At 46.2% G+C, this 22,569-nt stretch overlaps 1 protein-coding gene across 1 annotated transcript; it reads left to right on the forward strand.

Annotated features, from left to right (window-relative positions):
* The first annotated feature begins 1,879 nt into the window (after positions 1-1,879).
* On the forward strand, positions 1,880-19,126 carry TMEM269 (transmembrane protein 269). Its single transcript, XM_065880092.1, has 8 exons — positions 1,880-1,888; positions 7,389-7,496; positions 8,701-8,809; positions 10,892-11,030; positions 14,689-14,786; positions 15,480-15,623; positions 16,271-16,471; positions 18,990-19,126. Exons 1-8 carry the CDS (start codon positions 1,880-1,882, stop codon positions 19,124-19,126), a joined length of 945 nt encoding a protein of 314 aa, XP_065736164.1.
* The last annotated feature ends 3,443 nt before the right edge of the window (positions 19,127-22,569 follow it).

A 22,569-nucleotide genomic window follows, 5' to 3' on the forward strand; every position in this document is an offset into this window, starting at 1 on the left:
ACTCACAGAATTTTAGACTTGGAAGAGATTTTGGAGGCTACCACTAACAACGTTATGAATCCACCCTCTAGCCCCACTGAGCAGGAGCTCCAGAGTTCCGCCATCTGCAGCAGGAAGAATCCATTAAGTGGCAACTTTAGAATATTGTGGAAAAGAGAATAGGACAGCGGGTGAGAAACAAGAAAAACAGCCAACCTGTTGATTATGAGTTAACTCGGATTAAAATTCACTTTGACCTGAATTATTCAGGAACTTAACAGAAGCTTTTTGGCTGAGTTACTCTATGCTGATTCTGACTGAGCTCTTGTGGGACTCTACCTCACTTCCTGTTTGTTCAGTGGAATTAGCTAAATTGATAGCATAGCCAGCATTGCTGTACTTTCTTCAGTGCCATATAATCTATTACAACATGCTGTAAAAAGAGTGAGAGATCTGTACTTGAAATCAAATTGCCCAAGTTCCTTTCTGGGGATGAATGTCCTTTGTGTTGATCTGCTTGGTAATGCCACAATCTCATCCTGGTGTTAAAGGCCTTTCCTTATAAGCTTCGCTCCTTGTGAGCTGTAAATGGTCCACAAAGGCCTAGCAGAAGTCGGGACTAGATTCTGTCAAGGTCGCACAGATGATACTTGGTCACTCAGTCCACAGGAGGTTGCTCTGGAGGCAGCCACGAAAGCCTCTGGCTGGGAGGCTGCAGGAAATGGGACACACACACACACACACTAGTGGTATAGTAGTTGATTCTTACTACAGAAAGTTTCCCAGATTTTCAGAAGGTTTTGCGTGATAATGACATTTTGAGTAGGTGCTTTGTTATCCATTGCTGCATCAGTTACCACAAACTTAGTGGCTTTAAACAGCACACATTTATTATTTCAGAGTTTCTGTGGATCAGGAGTTGAGGCACACTTAACTGGGTCCTCTGCTTCAGGGTTTCTTTTCTCACAAGGCTGCAGTTGAATTACTGGCCAGGCCTGTGTCCTCATCTGAAGGCTCAGCTGAAGAAGGATCTGCTTCCAAGCTCACTGAAATTCTTGGCAGAATTTCAGTTCCTCAAGGGTCTGTAGGACTGTGGAGCTCTGTTTGCTAATGAACTGCTAGCCAGAGGCTGCCCTTAGTTCTTTGCTACATGAGTCTTACCAACATGGCAACTGTCTTCATCAAAGCCAACAAGGATGAGAGTCTGCTAGCAGGATGGAAGTTATGGCAGTGACATCTCATACCTTGGCTGTGCTCTGTTAATTAGAAACAAGTCACTAGGCCAGCCCACACTCAAGGGAGGTAATTACCTAAGGGTATGAATACCAGAAGGTGGAAATCCTTGAATCTTAGAATCTGTGTGCCGCAGTGCTCAGTTGAGAGGGAGAAGGAAGGCTGTGGCTGGAAGAGGCAGTATTACAAAGTGGTTAGGCCTGGTGGCTTTGAAGTCACAGATCTGGACGTGACTCTCAGCTCTGACAGAATAACCTCCCCCTAGTGTTCCTGCTTCCTCCTCTGGTCCCTTCTCCAGTCCATTCTGTATTCAGTCATCAGCTTGATCTTTTGAAAATGCAAATCCACCTCACCCTTGACATCTATCCTAACCACTGGAACAGAGAGCAGTGTGATTCAGGAGCAAACTTTCTTCCGTTCAATAAGGTGTGCTCCTGGCACTGACCACCAGGTGGTGCCATTGTGCTTTCCTGATTAAGCCAGTTAACCAAGCTTAGAGAAAGTGGCATTGTGAAGTGATTTTGGAGGTGGCCTCTCCTAGGGGGACTAGGACCCAGTGATTATAAACAGTAACCATTTTTCACTCATCCATCCATCTATCCATCCATAAGTGAGTAATACTTAACTACTGAGTATTAAGTGCCTTCCAGGTTCCAGATTCTGGAGAATGACACAGGTGAGTAAGACAGGCCCCTATTTCCAGGAAGCTTACGGTCTAGTGGGGGAGAAAGCAAGTCAGCCATTACAACATGGTATAAGAAGGACTATGATAGAGGTGCACATGGAATATCATGGAGCACCGGGGAGGGCTGCTTAACTCAGCTTGGAGAATTTGAGAAGACTTTTTGGAAGAGCTGACACCTGCTTGGGTGTTGAAAAAGAAGCAAGAGTTAGAGCTTGTTTGGAGGCTCCAACTGTCTCTGTAGGAAGGTTGTCTTTGGGGGTTAGGGCAGGGTTTATTTTTGGATGGAGTTTATTTGTGAATGAACGAAGGGATATCCACTTAACAAGCCATATCGACCAGAGTAATCCTGCCAGTCGGGAAGGGTGGAGTGAGATAGGTCCCAGCCAGAACACTCTTACTTCTAACAGCTAGGAGATAGGTAGATGAGGAATCGGATGAAAAGCAATTCTAGACAAAAAATAGCACGTGGGGGACACTGACAAGAAGCAATATGACATTTGGGGAATTGCAGCTACAGTGAAGAATATTGGCCAGGTGGGTATGAGAGGAGAGCTAATTGAAGGGTTGGGGGTAGGGAGTTGGTAAAATTGGCCTTTTTAGAAAGCTCATCTTGGCAGTGGAGGATGAGTGGGGGAGAAACCACTGGGAGCCTCCAACCAGTCCAAGCAAGAGATGTTGGAGGCTTGAACAAAGATGGTGATGGACTGAGAGGTGTTGTATTTCATCAATTGTAAATGTACTTTCCTTCCCCCACATTTTAATCTCTCAGACCTAGATGCTTCTAGATGTCAGTAGTATGTCATCCTTTAGTAATGGTCTGTCTGAACAGTGGACGGCATCTCAGGCTTGATGAAGTATGGCATTTTCAAAGTACAGTAGATTGCCATCTTGTTAATTAACACGATGTGGTACAATGAGTGGAAGGACAGAATCTTAGATAATGCTTGAATTTCTGGCTTGAGAGTGTGGATGGGGCTTCCCTGGTGGCGCAGTGGTGGAGAGTCCGCCTGCTGATGCAGGGGATGCGGGTTCGTGCCCCCGTCTGACAAGCTCTCACATGCCACGGAGCGGCTGGGCCCGGGAGCCACGGCCGCTGAGCCTGCGCGTCCGGAGCCTGTGCTCCGCAGCGGGAGAGGCCACGACAGTGAGAGGCCCGCGTACCGCAAAAAAAAAAAAAAAAGTGTGGATGGTGGGAATCCACTCAACAAAATGTGGACGAGGAAGACATCCCTGCTATTTTCCAAAATAATTAGCAATCTGTATTTGCCTCAATAATCCACCATGCTGGCCCTGCCTAGTTCACTGGGTGTAACAGCTGACACTACCTCCTTTTCTCCACATTAGCTTTCCAGAAGGAGGGAAAGAAGGCTTGCTTGTGTCCTTACCTTCTCAAGTTATCAGTCCACAAGTATTGAGAGTATTGGTGGTGTAGACACAAAGGTGATAAATACTGTTAAGTGAGCTTTTTTTCTGCCAAGCATAGCCAACTGTTTGATTTAATCTTTATATAATCCACCATCTATGAGGTATTATACAGTATTCCTATTTTACAGAGCTGGGGCATCTCAGACGTTAAGCAACTGGCCCATGGTTACACAGATTAAAAGTGGCAGAGGTCAGGCTCAGACATTACTATTTGATTAAAGTCTGACCATAGCTATAACCATAACCTGTTTTGGCCGATTAGGACAGTCCTAGAATATCTCTACATAGAGGTGTGAAGAAGTTAAAATACAAAAGCGACAGAGTAACGTGCATATGGGATACTAAAGGAGTGGTTCACTTGAGTATTTAGCGATGAGCATGCAGACGATGTGTATCAAGGTCCAGAGAAGATAAGTAACTTACCTAAGGTCACACAACTTAAAAACAATTGAGCCCACATCTCTGGCACTAAAGCCCATGTGCAAACCCCCCACATACAAGGTAAGGTTCATTCCCTAAAGGAGTCAGAGCTTGGGAGGGAGGAGCTCCTAAGTGCCTGGAGTAATTAGACTTCCATGGTCCAAGCAGCATTCGATTCAGCGGACTAGTTCCTACTGAAAAGCCTTGTTCTTCATTTTGATTTGGAATATTACCGTCTTCTGCTTCACTGACTGCATCTTTTCTGTCTCCTGACACTTATAGTTTGGACTGCTCTGGGGCCAAGTCTTTGGCCCTCTTTTCTTTCTCTACTAGGTGACCTAATCATTTCCCATGGCTTTAAATGCCACCCAAATGCTCTTGACTCACATGTGTGTCTCCAGTCCTGATCCCTCCCTGAGTTTTATGCAGACTTCATTTATGAAACAGCTTCACTTGATGTCATTACAAACCTAACGTGCCCAAAATAGAAGTCTTGAGTTATACCCCAAACCTGTTTTGTTACCAGTCCCTCTCTTTCCATCAGCACCTGTGTCACACTGCTGTTGAGGCCAGAAACCCAAGTCATCCTGATTCTGTTTGTTCTTCCCACATCAATCAGCAAGTCTTCTCAGCTCTGTCTTCAAAATACATCCCACGTCTGACTGCTGCTCACCACCTCCACCCCTCCCCCCTTAGTCCAGGCCACCAACATCTCTAGCCTGGACGAATGCAGTAGCCTCCTAACTTGCCTCCCTGCCTCCATTCTCACCCTCCTTCATTCTGTTTCCACAGAGACTGTAGTCATTCTCTTAAAAATGTGAGTCAGATTATAATACCTCTGTAAAAAATGACCCCCATGCTCCGCAACGGGAGAGGCCACAACAGTGAGAGGCCCGCGTACGGCAAAAAAAAAAAAAAAAAGAAAAAAAACAAAAATGACCCCCAGATTTCTCATTACACTTAGAATAAAGTCCACACTCTTGCCAAGGTTCTATGTGATGTACCATTCTCAGTACTCACTGCATTTCCCACTGACTGTGCTCAGCTCATCCGCACATCAAGCCTGTTCCTGCTCCAGCGTCTTTACATTTGTAGCTCCATCTGCCTGGAACATTTCCCCCAAGGTCTTTTCATGGTTTGTGTCTTCTCAACATTTAGGTCCCTGCTCAAATATCACTTCACTCATTACCCTATCAGAAGTACCAACTCCTCTCACATCAAAATACTGCTGACCCCGTTTTGATTTCCATGGCACTTGTCGTGACTAGACATTATTTGTTGCCTTTGCCCCATACTTGAGTGTAAGTTCTCTGAGGGCAGAAACAGTGTCTGTCTTGTTTATTGCTATATCCCTAGCACCTAAAATAGTGCCTGGCATATAATAAATACTCTAATAATGGATGGATGGATGGACATCTGCAGCTCCGTACTTATATCCTGCAGGGCGTCTGAGTCAATGCAGCTAAGAGAAATAGAATGTGAGCCACATGTGTGATTTAAAATTTTTTAGCAGCTACATTAAAAAATAAGGAAAGACAGGTGAAATTGACTTTAATCATTTAACCCAGTATATAAGAATATTAACATTTTAACAAACAATACTAAAAATTAGTTATTTTACGTATTTTTTAAAAACTCAGTATTCAAACTCTGGTAAATGTACGGCTGCCTCAGTTCGGACTAGCCACATTTCATGTACTCGAGCCACATGCGGCTAGTGTCTATCATGTTAGTACAAGTGTAGACAGTCACCCTACTGTTCTTGTTCTCCAGAACGGGAGGAAGCTAGAAACTTCTGGTGGTTGGGGAGGAGGGTGTTTCTTAGCTCTCCCTGCTTCGTCTCCCTCTTCTGAAGGAAGCCTTGGGGACGTCCAGGCTAACAGAGGCACGACCATGTCCTTAGAATGATGGTGATGGTGATGACTGAGCTGCTGCGGTGGGCTGAGCATTTCCTATAAGCTCATTTAATTCTCACGGCAATCCCGTTTTACAGATTTGGTTGTGGAAACCAAAATAACTTGTTCAGATTTACACATCTGCCAAGTGTTAGAGCTGGAATGTAAATCTGGCTAAAAGTTAAAGCCGGTATTATGATCATTATGTGACCATTTTTATTTTGCCACTTTAACGGTCCATGTAGCCTGGACAAATGAAGAGAAATACAAATGATAGGAAGGAGCTGACCTGACTCTTGGGCTTGGACTCCCAGCACAACTGAAGTTGCTTCCATCCTGATTCTCCCTTTTAGTTTCTCAAACACCTTAGGTGTGACTTCAGTGTCAAACTGTGTTCAGGTCTCAGATCCACTGATTAATAACGGTGTAACCTTCAGTAAAATCGAGTAATGCCCATTTCCTCTTCTGGAGAATGGGAATGCTAATACTAACATCAGGGGCATTTGAGAAAATCCAGTAAGATGACTATAACGTCTGTAAAGCATTGAGCACAGTGCCCAGTGGCTAGTAGCCACTGGGACAGGCTAGGTCCTATACTTCTCTTCCCCCTCCAGGCTGCAAGGTGAGGCAAAGAGTCACTTGACCTCCTAGCTCCACCCCTTCTCTTCGCATATTCTGTGGGGCCCTGGAAGCTATTGCTGCTGGAACTTAGCAACTGGGTAGGTCAGAGAAAGTGGGGCAGGCATTAGAACTGGTGCTTGGGGTCCTGCCCAGTACTAACACGTTTCTCTCTGTGGCACATATTCATCCAGTTGCGGAACCTAAACGCCTCAGAGAGGCTCTTGCCTCCTGCCTCTCACTCCTCTCCCACACTCTTTTTTTTTTTTTTTTTTTTTTTTTTTTTTTTTTTTTGCGGTACGCGGGCCTCTCACTGTTGTGGCCTCTCCCGCTGCGGAGCACAGGCTCCGGACGCGCAGGCTCAGCCGCTATGGTTCACGGGCCCAGCCGCTCCTCGGCACGTGGGATCCTCCCGGACCGGGGCACGAACCCGTGTGCCCTGCATCGGCAGGCGGACTCTCAACCACTGCGCCACCAGGGAAGCCCCTCTCCCACACTCTTGACATTCCATCTCACGGTGGCTCCTGGTCCGACTACTTCTCATTCCTTTCTGCTGCTGTCCAGCCCCCCTCAGCTCATGCAGTGTTACACAGCCTTCCTCCACGCTGGCTGCCAGGATAATCTTTCTAAACCAACCTGACCATGTCACTTCCCTACTTAAAAATCTCCTATTTTCAGGACTGAGTGTCAACTACTCAGCTTGTCATTGATCCAACAAGTATGGGGGCTGGGGGATGTACTTTATGCCTAAGCGTTCTTATGGGCACGAAGATACAGCAGTGCACCAAGCACAGCGAAAGCCCTGCCCACACGGATGGGGCTTACATTCTAGGGGCCCTTCACAGTCTGGACCCCAGCATCCCTTTACAGCCTTATCTCCCCGCAACTCCCTTCCAGCCCACCTCCCTCCCACACGCCGGGCACTCTGGTCTCTTCTCCTGCCAAGCCTGCCCACGCTCCCCATGTTAGACTAGTCCCCTCCTCTCAGATCCCTCCACTCCCCCTGCCGCGCCGCTGCAAGGCCTAGGGCTCCCCGGCAAACTGAGGCCCCTCTTCCGGCCAGCTAAAGCCCCGTGGCCCCTCCCCTGCCCCTCGGGGATTGTGAGCTAACAGCCAAGGGTGGGTGGTGAGAGGCTTGGGACGGCGCGGCTCCCCCTCTCCTGGGCTGGCCCCTCTCCACCGCCCAGGAAGCGGGGAAGGAGTGCGGGCCCCCACCCCATCTAAGAATGTCTGGTCCCCAGGTAAGCAGCCGCAGCGTCGCACGCGCCTCCCTCAGGGTGCTGTCGGCGACCACGGCCCTGGGGGGAAGGAGCTGTTCCGAAGCGCGGGCGCCCAGCCCCGGCTCCGTCTCTTCCATCTTTTCGCCTGGGCGTCGTCGCCGTCGCTGTTGTCCAGGACCGACGCGGCACAGCCGGCACGGGAGGGGCGAGGAGGGGAGCGCCGGTGTCTCCAGCTCGGACAGACCGGCGTCGGGAGGAGGCCGGCTCCTTGTCGGGCCGTTGGCCTCTAGGGTGGCGGGATGGATTGGGGGGCGGCCAGTGGGGGGCGGGGCGTTTCTAACTCGAGGGGCTGTGCGCGTGGCTCACCGCCCGCGGGGGAGCGCCGCCTGGGGCCTTCTCGCTCCAACGCTGCGCGGGTTTCCAGGCAAGGCACCGACTTCGACACGCCTTGCCTCTCCTGAGAAATCGCCGGGTCCCACGCAACTCTCCCCTCTTCTTCCGCTAGCAGCCCCAGCGTCGGACATTTCAGCTCGCTCACCTCGTTCTCCTCACTCACCAGTCTCATGGCTGGTTTCCTTTTCTTCAGCCTCTCCCCTCGAGACCACCCTCCACCCCCAACCCACATCTGATCAAGACACCCCCTTACCAAATAAACATCACTGCCCGCCCACAGCGGCAAGGCAGGGTCACAGCAGCTATCACAACTGTGGCCTCCCTGTCGGCTTTGCCTCCCGGCAGCCCTGTCTCCCTGGGACCCAGCCTCCTCATTGGGCTTGCGCCCTTGCAATTTCCTTTGCCAGGAAGCACCCCCCTTTGTTTATGCCCGGAGACCCTCCGTAAATATCACATTGGCCAAGCCTTCCCCTGCCCCCACCCCAGACTTAGTCTTCCCTGGACACCCTCAGCAACCGGACATCCCCTTGTCCAACCAGAGTTGCCACACTGCCGTCACCGTCCCTACACACATCTGCCTCCGCTACCAGACTCCCAGCCTCCTGAGGGTGCCCAGAACACACAGGCCTGGCACACACAAGGCATCAGCAAATAAAGATCATAAACGTTGGGTAGATGCTGGGTGTGCTGAGGGGCTGGATTGCTCACTTGAGAAGGCTTCTCACAGGACAGACTAGACAGGCTTGGAGTGATTCCGTGCAGGGAGAGGATCTTGGGCAAGCACCAGATTGCTCTATTAATTTAACAATCATTGAACAACTTCTGTTGTCAGGCCTCATGCCAGGCACAGGGGACCTCGGTCGGCACTCAAGTTCCTTCCCCCGTAGTAGAGAAGGAAGACCACATGGGCGGTGCCAATACAGAGTGCCAAGTGTCACGCGGTGAGCACAAGCAGATGTGGCGGTGCAGAGGAGGAGCAGCTCAAGACTTGAGGGGGTGTCAGGCTTCCCAAAGAGGCCCACCACCCAACCCAAGACCAGAGGTGGGCAGAGAAGGGGTCAAGGGGCAATGGAGAGAAGAGGCTGAGAGTCGAGCAGGGCTTCGTCACAAAGGGCTTGCATACCACATGAAGGAGCTGGACTCCATCCTGAGGGTGTCGGGGAGCCACTGATGGCCTCCGAGGAGCCGGGGAGCGACGTGAGCTCTGACCCCCTCCTCTGAGACGCCTCCTCTGAGCCCCCTGACAGGCGGGGCCCGTCTTCTGTGCTCCCTCAGCAGCCTTGTCACCTCCTGTGCAGGGTTGAATGCCTCTGCCAGACTGAGCTTTTTGAGAGATGAGACCAGGTCTTAATCTTCTCTGTCCCAAGACCAAGTGCTGAATGAATGGACTTTTCCTTTTTTCTCTAAATTTCAACAGCTCTTACTCTCAGCTCCACATCCTTCCATGCCTGGGGCCTGTGCTGCCAACGGCTTTTAATTGGGAAAGAGGAGGCCCAGTTCCAATCCCAGCTCCACCATTTGCTGGAACAAGTTGCTTAACTGTTCTGAAACCTCAGTTTCCCCATTGTTAAGATGAGTTACCACCATGAACTGTAAGTCTCCACAGGCATGCATGAGTCTGTTTTCCTGAACAGACTGTGAATTCCATGGTCCAGGCAGGGACCAAGGGCTTTCCCCAGCACCTTGCTCAGTCTGAGCTCACAACGAATACTACGATCAGTCCTGTTGGTTGGTAGACAGCAGAGTACACAGGAAAGAACACTTATGGTGAAGTTGGAAGTCTTGTTCTGCCACTTCCAGTGTGACCTTGAACAAGGTTCTTCCCCTCTCTGAGTCTTCTTTGCCTTACCTGGCAGACCTCACAGGGCCATCGGAAACCACAGAGGTGAAAGCGCTTTGTGAATGAATGAGATACTATAGTAGGCAATTAATTGCACATTAATTAAAAAAAAACCAGGGACTTCCCTGGTGGCGCAGTGGTTGAGAGTCCACCTGCCGATGCAGGGGATGCGGGTTCGTGCCCCGGTCCGGGAACATCCCACATGCCACGGAGCGGCTGGGCCCGTGAGCCGTGGCCGCTGAGCCTGCGCGTCCGGAGCCTGTACTCCGCAACGGGAGAGGCCGCAACAGTGAGAGGCCCGCGTACCGCAAAAAAAATAAAATAAAATAAAACAGGAGGGATTGATTCTCCTCACCTAATGTGAGACTTTGAGCAAATACCTCCATTTCTCAGGACCTCAGTTCCCTCATTCATGAAACGGGGAGAATTATGGCACTATCTCCTAAGGTTGTCAGGATCAGAAGAGAGAACGTGGTGGAAGTGCCATGTGAATTATTTAGCGCTGTCCATATTCATTTTCTGTTGCTCATCTCTTCCCCTATTGACACTTGGGGCACCTCAGCCACAGTCCTGTCTTTCTGAGGGAGTGAGTGTGGTCTCCGGGACAAAGGAGCCTGAGTCTGCAGCCGGCCCTTTGTGCTTCCTTCCCTTCAGGTGGCCTCTCTCCCTCTGGGCCACTCCTGGGGGTGAGGGGGTTACCCCTTCCCAGTGTTTTTGTTCCTGTGGGGCTCACTCCAAAGTATTAAAAGTAGCCTTATAATTAAAAAAAAAAAAGGAAAAAGAAAGGAGGGCTCATTTATGATAAAGTTCTCTATGACAAGGGCTCATCTCTCAGATGGGGGAAGGGCACATACCCCTTGGACCCTGGGCCATGGGAGTGCCAGGAGGGTCAGCATATGGGGTAGAGGGAGGTCTGTGCTGTAGGGCAAGGGGTGTAGTCAGAGAGGGGTGGAAGCTATGGTCGTGCTGGTTCACTCACTTTGCTATTGAACTTCCCCAGGCGCTCATCTTCAGCACCTTTGTCTTACCTCCTGGGTCTCCTCCATCTACCAATATGAAACCATGTTGGGAGGGCGCAGCTCTGGGATGAGGTCTAGGGGAACAGGAGCTACTGGGTCCCTGGGAGCCTCTTTTGGGACTCTTTGACCTTGACAACCCCTTGTCCCTCTCCCCTGGGCCCCAGGTCAGCACACCAGTTTCTTCCTGACCAAAGAGCAGAGCCACGCCCAGATGAATGAATTTTCCTCGAAGGATGTTGCCAGTGCCTTGTCCGTGGCCAACATGATCCTGGGGCTCTTCTCCATCTTCTGCAGTTTCTGCAAGTAGGTCTGGGGCCCAGCAAACTCTTAGCCAAGAGCTGGAGCCAATGGCATGAGGGAAGGAGTGGGGAGTCTAGAGCCAAGCTCTGAGGCGTACAGATCAACTCGGGGCAGGAGAGAGTGCAGTAGGTTGGGAGTCAAGGGGTCAAGATCCTGGCCTCAGTTCTACCACCAGCCTGATATGCGACCTTAGCTAGGTCATATCTTGAGCCTCAGTTTCTCCATCTTTAAAACAAGCAGCTCACACTATGATCTCTATAGTTCCTTCCAGCTATGGCAATCTAGAATGGTTTCTATGAGAAAATCAAGAGGTTTTGAGATTTCTGTTCTGGTGGCCTTTGCACAATCCTTGGGTAGGCAGGCGACCATTAAATTTTTTTGATTCTTAAATTAGAGCATATGATCTGGCAGAATATTTGAAATTAGCACTGTTCTGGAAACTCTGAGACATGTATATGGCCCCCCCCAAAAAGCTGTAGGCATATTATGTTTCTATAAATTGAATCATATTTCAATGGCTTTGGGAAATCAGCTCTTTAAAGATAAGTCCTTTATAATGCAAATAACACTCCTAATCTGTTTGATTCTTTATAACCATGAGCAAGTGACTTCTCTTCTCAACCATAAAATAAGAGGATTTTACCTGATTATGTTTAAGTTCCCTTCCAGTTTGAAAATTATATGATTCTCTAAGTCTGGGTTTTTGGGGTCTCATAAAGTGGGACATACCTGCAGCAGAAAATCGCTCTCTTCTTAGTTCCACCTAATCTTCTGGGAGTGTAGTTTTTATGCCATAATGGTGGGCCCAATTCCCTTTAGACACATAGGTATGGGTCTAAACAAAGGAAATACTAAGGTTGTTTGGGGACAGCTGAGGTCTGGGGTCAGGCTCTCTGTTTGCTTCTGCTGGGCCACCCAAGCATTGCAGTCAGGGTGTCGACTTGCGTATGGCCTCCTAGGGCAGTCTGGTCTGAGATTGTGGTAGCTGATTTCAGAGGAGTCTGGGAGCATGTGCTGGAAAGAAACATAGAATCCTTGAATGTAGGGTCTGAAAGATATCTTAGAAATCATTCAGAGCATCAAAATACATGAGACAAAAACTGATATAACTACAAGCAGAAACTGGTGACTGTATTATCATAGTTGGATATTTCTATACCCCTTTATCAGTAATTGATAGATCCAGCAGGCAGAAAATCAGTAAGGATATAGTTGAATTGAACAGCACCATCAATCCACTGGATCTAATTGATATTTATAGCATACTTCATCCAACAGTAGCAGAATACACATTCTTCCCAAGATCACCAAGATAGACCACATTCTGGTCTGTAAGACATACCTTAACAAATTAAAAAAAAAATAGAAATCATACAAAGTATGCTCTGAGGCCATATGGAATTAAACTAGAAATTAATAACAGAAAAATAACTAGAAAATTCCGAAATAAATGGAGGTTAAACAACTCACTTCTAAATAATACATAGATAAAAAAGGAGTCTCAAGAGAAATTTAAAAAAAATATTTTGAACTAAAAGAATGTGAAAATACAACTTATCATAATTTGTGAGATGCAGTAAATGCAGTACTTAGAGGGAAATTTATAGCATTGAATGCATATATTAGAAAAGAAATCTGCTCTGTAAAAGACCACATCAAGAGAACTAGAAGACAAGCCACAGACGGGGAGAAAATATTTGCAAAAATATATCCAATAAAGAACTACAGTCCAAAATATACAAAGCTTAACGCTCATCAATAAGAAAACAACCCAATTAAAAAAGGGCCAAAGACCTTAACAGACATCTCACCAAAGAAGATATCCAGATGGCATTTAAACATATGAAGAGATACTCCACATCATATATCATCAGGGAAATGCAAATTAAATGGCAATGAGATACCACTATACACCTATTAGAAGGACCAGAATCCAGAACACTGATAGCAACAAATGTTGCTGAGGATGTGGAGCAACAAGAACCCTCATTCATTGCTGGTGGGAATGCAAAATGGTACAGCTACTTTGGAAGACAGTTTGGTGGTTTCCTACAAAACTAAACATACTCTTACCATATAACCCAGCAATCACACTCCTTGGTATTTATCCAAATGAATTGAAAACTACGTTCAAAACCTGTACTTGGATGTTTATGATGTTTTATTCATAATAGCCAAATCTTGGAAGCAACAAAGATGTCCTTCAGTAGATGAATGGATAAATAAATTGTGGTACATCCAGACAATGGAATATCATTCAGTGTTAAAAAGAAATGAGCTATCAAGCCCTAAGAAGACATGGAGGAACATTAAATGCATATTATTAAGTGAAAGAAGCCAATCCAAAAAGGCTACATATTATATGACTCCAACTATATGACATTCTGGAAAAGAAAATATGTGTCCAAAAATATGGAGACAATAAAAGGATCAGTAGTTTCCAGAGGGGTTGAGGAGGACATAAATAGGTAGAGCACAGAGGGTTGTTAGGGCAGTGAAAATTCTCTATATGATATTATAATGATGGATATATATATCATTATACTTTTATCCAAAACCATAGAACGTGTAACACCAAGAGTGAGCCCTAAGGTAAACTATGGACTTTGAGTGACTACAGTGTGTCAGTGTAGGTTCATCCTTGGTATGTACCAAGGCCAGAATGCACCATTCTGGTGACTGATGTTGATAATGGGAGAGGCTATGCATATGTGGGGCTAAGGGGTATATGGGAATCTCTGTATTCCTCTCAATTTTGTTGTAAACCTAAAACTTCCCTAAAAAAATAAAGTCTTAGAAAAAATGGAAAAGAAGGAAGATCTAAAATCAATTATGTAAGCTTCCACCTTAGGAAACTAGAAACAAATGAGCAAATTAAATCCACAGTAAGCAGAAGGAAAGAAATAATAAAAATTAGAGCAGAAATCAATGAAATCGAAAACAAGAAATCCATTAAAAAAATCAATGAAACCAAAACCTGGTTCTTTGAAAAGATCAATAAAATCAATAAACCTCTAGCCAGGCTAACCAAAAAAAAAAGACAAGACACAAATTACCAGTGTCGGAAATGAAAGTGGAGGAATCATTACACGGACATTAAAAGCATAGGAAAGGAATATTGTGAACAGCTCTGTGTCCACAAACTCCATAGCCTAGATGAAACAGACCAACTCCTTAGAAGATACAAGCTACCAAAACTCACCCTAGGAGAAACAGATAATCTAAATAGGCCTATACTTATTAAATAAATCATTTGGTACAAACCCTTCATTTTATAGATGGAGGAACAGAGACCTAGGAAGGAAGAGTGGTTTATCTGAGATGGTTGTAGAGGCTGGACTAAGGCCTAGGACCCCCCTTGCCACTGAATGTGCCTGGAATTTAGCATTGAAAGGGACCTTAGTGATTACTGAGGGGGTTGAGGGCACCCCTTTAAGACTGTGGGTTGAGAATGAGTATGGAAGGGTTGTAGATATGTGTGAGGGTGTGTGTGTGTGTGTGTGTGTGTAAAGCAGCACATATCAGAAAGGATGTGAGTGTGGGGAACACGTAGGGATGTGTGTATGTGTGCTAGTGTAGGAAGCATATAGCGGGAGGGGGGTGGAGTCCAGTGGAGACTATGAAAGAGCCGCCCTTTGGGGCCTGCTGGCCTGCATTTTAGGAAGTCCCCCTGTGCCTCCTGGATGCTTTTGGTCAGCTTTCTATTAGACATGGCTATCGGGACAATGACCAGACACCTCAACATCTGCTCCACATCAGGTGAGTCCAGGCCTCAGACTCATAATCCCTGACCCCAGGAGTACCATTCAGGTCAGCTTCTCCATCCTCTGAAATACAGCAGGCTTCCTTGAGTCACCACTCCAGTTCACATCCCTCTGAGTGTAGCAGAAGCAGCCCTTGTACAGGAGTTTGTGAGCCCCACAGTCTAGATCTAGCTCCTCTGCTGGTTCGCTTATTGATCGCTGGCTGTCTTTGTCCTGGCCTTCAGTGGGCTTACCTGCCCCGTCTCTCTCTTCAGGGCGGATCTGGGAGTGGGAGTGGTGGTTGTGGTCACGGGGGAGTGGGGAAATGAAAAATTACCCCAAGCAGAGCTGCTGGTTTAAAATATGACAAAATATTTCCATGCAAGATTTTGCTTGAAAAAAAAGGGTTCCACAGCTTATCGATACGTTCCCAATTGTAGTCCAACCCTTGCGTGTTAAAGGATGGGAAAACTAAGACCTAGACAGGGAAAGACTTGTCTAAGGCCATGTGGTCAGTTTGAGGCAGAGCCAGAAGGACATCCTAGTCTTTGATCAACAGGCCCCCCTGGGAAGCAGCTGTTGCCCTCTGGCCCCTTAGGGACCTGACAAACAGGATCCCGCTTGTCCTCACTCCAGCTCCCCCACTAGAAGGGACTAAAGTATAAGACATATGAGTGTAAGTTCTTCTAACCTTGGCCTTCTGGAACAGGAGCCAAGCTGAATGACTTTGCTGTCTTCACCACCTTTGGCCTGGCCTCAGCCCTGCTTCTAGGCATGGATGGGCCTCTGAATGGCTTCCTGGCCATCATCTATGTGTTGGCTATTTCAGTCCGCCTCTGTTTCTATTCAGCTGGTGAGTGGAAGCCAGCCTTATGGCTGAGGGTAGGGAACCATGGAGGGGAGAAGCTGTTGGAGGCCGGAAACGTGAGGTGCAGTAATTGACTCCTCTCCTTCCTTTTACGGAGACCCCCTTCCTTCCTTCTCCCCTGCTCTAGGCCCACTGGAGACTGAAGGCTGCATTGGCAGAGACCTGTTCTAGGGGGCGGGAACCCTTGGTTCTTGAACCAGCTGTGCCTTTTTCTTGTAGTGTGACCTTTGGATGGAGCATATGAATTCACAGACTCTGGAACTAGAGGTCATACTCCAGTTTCCCATAACAGATGGAGAAACTGAACTCTGGTGAGGGTAATTACCTTGCCTAAGGTCACAATGCAAGGGATTGCAGATGCAGACAGAAAGATCTCAAAGGACCCCTCTACAGAGGCTTCCTAGGGGCCAAGGCATAGGCCTGGTCCTAGCTGCCTGCTTTACCTTGAGGATCCAGTGCAAAACCCACACATCATCTCTAAATAACTAAGTGCTTTATGGCTGCCCACTGCCCTGGGATTAGGGGATTTGGAATGTGGGGCAGGGAAGACCCAAAGAGAGAAGGGCGGATTCCTCTGGTGGGTGCTTTAGAGCAGTGGGAAGCAGCAAACCCCATCTTTTCTTTCCCTGCAGGCGTTCCCTTCACATACAAGGGTCTACCCTGCCCCTATGCTTCCTGTGTTTTGGCCTCCACCTCCCTCCTGACCAAAGGCAACACATTCATTCTCTCTTGCATGGCCTCATTCATGATTCTATTCATGATGGACCAGAGCTACTACCCACATGACGAAATCCTGGAGTCTGAGAACTGGAAAAAAATGGTCTATCTGGGAGGTGAGTGAAAATACTGCTCTTAAACGTCACTAGTGATCATTTATTGTCACTGCTGCTCATTGCCACCCTGTACCTCGTCCCCACATTCCCTGTTTCACCCTGCTTTACTTTTCTCCATAGAATTTATCATCACCTGATGTGTATTTACTTGTTTGTTGTCTATACACACTAAACCTGCCCACCCCCCCATAGAAGATTCTTTTTTATTTGTGCTATAATTCCTAGTACCTAGGATTGTGCCAATCACATAGTAGATGCTCAATAAATATTTGTTGGATGTCACTAAGTTCAATAGAAATTTAGGGAACACTGACCATATGTGAGGTGCTAGGAATCAAATCGGTAAACCAGACAAATACTTCCTGCCTCAGGATTTACAGTCCGATAGGGGAGACAGACATCAAACAAATCATGGCAGAAATAACTAAAAATATATAGTTTTGATGTGCTGTGAAACTATAGGGTGCTCTCAGAGGGCATCAGAGGGTGACCTAATTTAGACTGGAATGCCTTAAGGATGGGAAAGGATCCTTAAGGAGGTGACATTTAAACGAAATCTGGGTAAAAGTGGTCAAAAGGTAAAAACTCCAGTTACAAGACAAGTTCTGGGCATGTACAGCATGGTGGCTACAGTTAACAATACTGTATTGGCTTTTTGAAAGTTGCTAAGAGAGTAGATCTTAAGTTCTCATCACAGGGAAATAATGTGTAACTATGTGAGGTGATGGATATTAAGTAAATTTATTATGGTTATCATGTTGCAATATATACAAGTATCAAACCGTTGTTGTTACACTTTGGACTAATAACAATGCTATATGTCAATGATATCTCAATAAAACTGGAAAAAAATTTAAAATACATGAAAACTGCAAGATGATTGGCCAAGTGGTGGGAAGGATGGTTCAGAAAAGGAAACAATTTTTGAATGCTCTGAGGCAAGAAGAGCTGGATGCATTAGTGCACCAGTGTGGCTGGACTTGCTGAGAGAGGGCTTGTGACAGACTGAGGCCAGCGAAGTGAGCAGACTGGGCAGGATTGGGCATTGGATCCTGTAGGCAAATGAGAAGCCTTTGAAGGGATTTCTGAGCCGCAGTTTTAAACGATCACTTGGACTGTAATGAAGAGAACAGATTGTAGGAGACTAAGAATAGAAGTAGGAAAACCAGCTTTTTGTCAGATGAGAGGTGATGGTTGTGGTGGAGATGAAGAGATTTGGCATAAATGTCAAAATCACATAGTTAATTCATATGAATTGCATTTCCATCAAAGTATTACCACAGTCAGGTTGGTAGGGATTTTGGTTGACATTTGTAATTGAGTTTGATACGGTAACACAGGGACAAAGTTGGTTTGGTCAACTTTGAAGCATGCACAGCTAAACTCACCTGTCATCTAAACTGGCCCTGTGTGGGGCTAGCTTCTGCTATTAAATCTCACATTGTTACTTGTTTTCCAGACTTCTGCAACAAAGTTAAAGGGGAAGAATAACATCTCATGTTTGTAGTACTTCCATAAATTTCTTTCACACATTACCCATTCAATCTCATTATGACAGAGGGTGAGAGGCATTATTATTCCTCTCTTAAGGTAATAAACAGGCTTTTAAAAGTTAGGTGACTTGCCCAAAGTCACACTGGTGATAAGTGGCAAAGTATGGACTTTTCTAAAGCCAGGTTTTGGGACTCCAAATCCCATGTTCATTCTACTACATCACAGCGGTATCCATTACAGGATCACTCATGCATTACCATTCCAGAGGAGGCAGGACAACCAACAAATCTGTATTCTGGGGAGTAATAACCAACTGTCCTAGGCAGTCAGAATATTGTAAGTGTCAGTGTAGGGAACTGTTTACTATTCAAGTTTCCAGGCCCACCTTGCAAGCAGGCCTTTCTAAGGATAGCAGTCTCAGGCCTGCTATGTTAATTCTTTTCTGCATGCATAAAATATTTTATTGACTCTTATCTCATGTTAAACTTGAAACAATTAGGAATTTTTTTTTTCTTTGTTTTTTTTTTCTAACAAGAGATCTGGGCAACTCAAATTTATTCTTGGCTAAGGCTGACTTCTGATCTGAATTTGACAAAATGGAGCCTGAGATTGCATTAGATTGTAATTGTCTAGTTACACAGGGACAAACTCTGCAAAGGCAGGGATCATGTGTCATTGGTTTTAGTGTCTTAGGCTCTGTGAGTAAAAACTGAAGGCCAGGGCTTCCCTGGTGGCACAGTGGTTGAGAGTCTGCCTGCTGATGCAGGGGACACGGGTTCGTGCCCCGGTCTGGGAAGATCCCACATGCCGCGGAGCAGCTGGGCCCGTGAGCCATGGCCGCTGAGCCTGCGTGTCCGGAGCCTGTGCTCCGCAACGGGAGAGGCCACAACAGTGAGAGGCCTGCGTATAGCAAAAAAACAAAAAAAAAACCTGAAGGCTGGAAAGATGGGAATGGGAAGTACAGGGTGGAAAATACACATAAGACAGCTTCATAAAAATTGAGTGTTTGCCTTTTTTCTTCCAGGTGTCATCATGGTGTTTTTGTCTCCATTGTCGCTAACTGCTTTTTACTGCCTGATGTGGTCACTCTCCTACATCTTCTTTCCAGATGCTCTGTGGCACAAGGCAGCATGTCTTAAGCTGCAGCACCGAAGACATTAAACAGCCTTACCCACTCCCGCTGGCCTCTGTGGGGTTTCTGCCAGCATGCTGGGCCAAGCCCCGCCTTACCCTTACTAAATGTTTCCTTGTCCCTGTGTTGTGTATGTGCTAGATACATGTTGCCTTGAACCACAGCAACCCACAGTAGGGCCAGCGGCCTATATACTTCTTCCTCTTTATTCAGGGTTCTGAATCTCTTGGGGACGAGCTGTTTATGTCATACAGAACAGAATTTTTACCAAGATAAATTTGGGCTAGGCTTGAGTTCCATCCCTGTTACCAGCTGGGTGAACTTGTGTACTCAGGTTAGTCCCTTGGAAATGAGTGAAACTCTTCAGGGTTGGTCTAGCCTCCACCTTGGTCCTGCCTGAATGTAATTACTCCAGTGGTGAGGTGGGGCTAACTAACGCGTTTCTTAAATTTACAGACTCTGGCTCTGTAGAGCGGAGCTGATAGCAGGACTATCACATTGCCCAATTTGTGTGTAGGATTTTGTAACTTAAAATTCCGTATTTCCACAATCAAAGCTTCTGCCTTTGGCTTTGTTTAGAGATCAGACACATTGGCATCTTGAGGGCATCGTCTGGTCTCCAGGATCTCAGTATGTGTTCTCTTCCTAAGCTCTAAAATATTAAACTCTAGATATTCAAAGGGTACTTCATATTCTAAAATCCAAATTGAATAGAAATAAAATTGTATGCAGCCCTAAAGCGGCACCTCACAAAGAACTCAGGCCCACTGAAAGTCATGCCCCCGGCACTGCCTCTGGACTTTCCATCTCCAGGTGGTGAACCAGATTATCGGCTTAGTTCCGCCCCTTCCTCAACTAGGGCACCAGAGCACCTTTACCTCGGGTCGGACTTCTTTTGCTTTTCTTTTATTTATTTTTTTTTTTGCGGTATGCGGGCCTCTCACTGTGTGGCCTCTCCCGTTGCGGAGCACAGGCTCCGGACGCGCAGGCTCAGCGGCCATGGCTCACGGGCCCAGCCGCTCCACGGCATGTGGGATCTTCCCAGACCGGGGCACGAACCCGTGTCCCCTGCATTAGCAGGCGGACTCTCAACCACTGCGCCACCAGGGAAGCCCGGGTCTAACTTCTTGAAGTTTGCAGAACAAAGTGTATGGCAAATATGCGTTAAATCTAAGATTAAATGAAAACTAAAAGTCCAATGAAGTCCACATTGCTATTTGACTCTAAAGGAACAGACAGCACCCTCCTCTTCTCCACGGCTTTCTGTTTGTATCTCTGCTGCTATCTCTGTTATATCATTTGTATTTTTTTCATGGTTAGATGAATATGTCTGTTTCCCACTAGATTTTAAGCTCCTTGAGTTTACATTTTCATATTTCTGCTCCCTGCCACAGTGCCCCACACTCAAAAACATTTACTTTGTTGATGAATTGATTTGGTTGTGCATTCTAGTGAGTTATATACAAGGTTACTATAATGTAGTAAGACTCTTACAAATATACATGGGCTCAGACATTTTAGTGTGATGTCCTTCAATGCTGAACCCTCATTTCACTGATGCTATCCTTCATCAAAATATTTTAGGAACTCCAGGTCGAGAAATGTCTTCACATAAGCTTTTAGAGGCCAGCACCTAGCACAGTGCCTGGACATAGTAGGTACTCAAAAAATACTTATTTTACTCTGAACCAACCAAATTTAGTCCAAAAACCTAATATTCAGTATTAGCCAGTGATGTCCTCTTTTTTTTTTTTTTTTTTTTGCGGTACGCGGGCCTCTCACTGTTGTGGCCTCTCCCGTGGCAGAGCACAGGCTCCGGACGCGCAGGCTCAGCAGCCATGGCTCACGCGCCCAGCCGCTCTGCGGCACGTGGGATCTTCCTGGACGGGGGCACGAACCCGTGTCCCCTGCATTGGCAGGCAGACTCTCAACCACTGCGCCACCAGAGAAGCCCGTGATGTCCTCTTCTTAAACCAAAACCACATTAGCTATCAGATTTGGCCTCAAATGATTTTTGGCTATATCTAAAACTTGAACTACATTCAAAGGAAAAAGATGCAATTCTGAAAGAGGATTTCCATGTCCATTTTGAGCCATAGCAGCAGAGCTAAAATAAATATGTAGACTTCCAAGAGGACTGCTTTGAACGGGAAAATACACATTTGATTGTATAAATTGTACTTTGTTTATAGCAATAACAATCATACTACATTGCCTCAAAAAAATGTTTAGGTTATACCAATATGAGGATAGTCAGCTAAGAGCCTCTTGACTTAACAGAGGGACACGTGCTTCCTTCTACCTATATGGAAGTAAGGCTACACTTCTACTCTGGCTCTGGGGTCTCAGGATGCTAATGCTATAACCATTCAGTGTCTTTACGTCCTTAGTCAGGAATCAAAATAAAAAATAGAACTAAAATAGAACTTGTTATAAAATTAACTAGATAAATAAAATAAAATATTCTAACATATCACAGATCTTAGGAACAAGTGGGAAGGCCAAGACTTAGAAAACATACTTCTCAAGCATCTTTTCTGATAACAACGGTATGAAACTAGAAATCAACTACAAGAAGAAAGGTGGGAAAAAAAATCACAAATATGTGGAGACTGAACAACATGCTACTGAACAACTAGTGGGTCAACAAAGAAATCAAAGGAAAAATAAAAATTATCTGAAGACAAATGAAAGTGAAATTTTGACATGCCAAAACCTATGAGATGGGGGCTTCCCTGGTGGCGCAGTGATTGAGAGTCCGCCTGCCGATGCAGGGGACACGTGTTCGTGCCCTGGTCCGGGAGGATCCCATATGCCGTGGAGCGGTTGGGCCCGTGAGCCATGGCCGCTGGGCCTGCGCGTCCGGAGCCTGTGCTCCGCAACGGGAGAGGCTGCAACAGTGAGAGGCCCGTGTACCGCAAAAAAACAAAAAAAAAAACAAAAAAAAACTATGAGATGCACCAAAAGTGGTACTAAGAGGGAAGTTTATAGTAATACAGGTCTACCTCAAGAAACAAGAAAAATCTCAAGCACTCTAACCTTACACCTGAAGGAACTAGAAAAAGAAGAACAAGTGAAGCCCAAAGTTTGCTGAAGAAAGGAAATATTAAAGATCAGAGCAGAAATAAATGAAGTAGAGACCGAAAAGACAATAGAAAAGATCAATGAAACTAAGAGCTGGTTCTCTGAAAGACAAACAAAACTGACAAACCATTAGCTAGACTCACTAAGAAAAAAAGAGAGAAGGTAATGATAAATAAACTCAGAAATGAAAGAGGAGCAATAACAACAGATACCACAGAAGAACAAAGGATCAGAAGAGAATATCATGATCAGCTATACATCAACAAATTGGGCAACCTAGAAAGAATGGATAAGTTCTTAGAATCATATAGTCTTCCAAGAGTGGATCATGAAGAAACAGAAAATCTGAATAGATCAATCACTGGTGCAGAGATTGAAACAGTAATCA

The sequence above is a fragment of the Phocoena phocoena genome, chromosome 1, assembly GCF_963924675.1.
Source record: "Phocoena phocoena chromosome 1, mPhoPho1.1, whole genome shotgun sequence".
Classification (NCBI taxonomy): domain Eukaryota; kingdom Metazoa; phylum Chordata; class Mammalia; order Artiodactyla; family Phocoenidae; genus Phocoena; species Phocoena phocoena.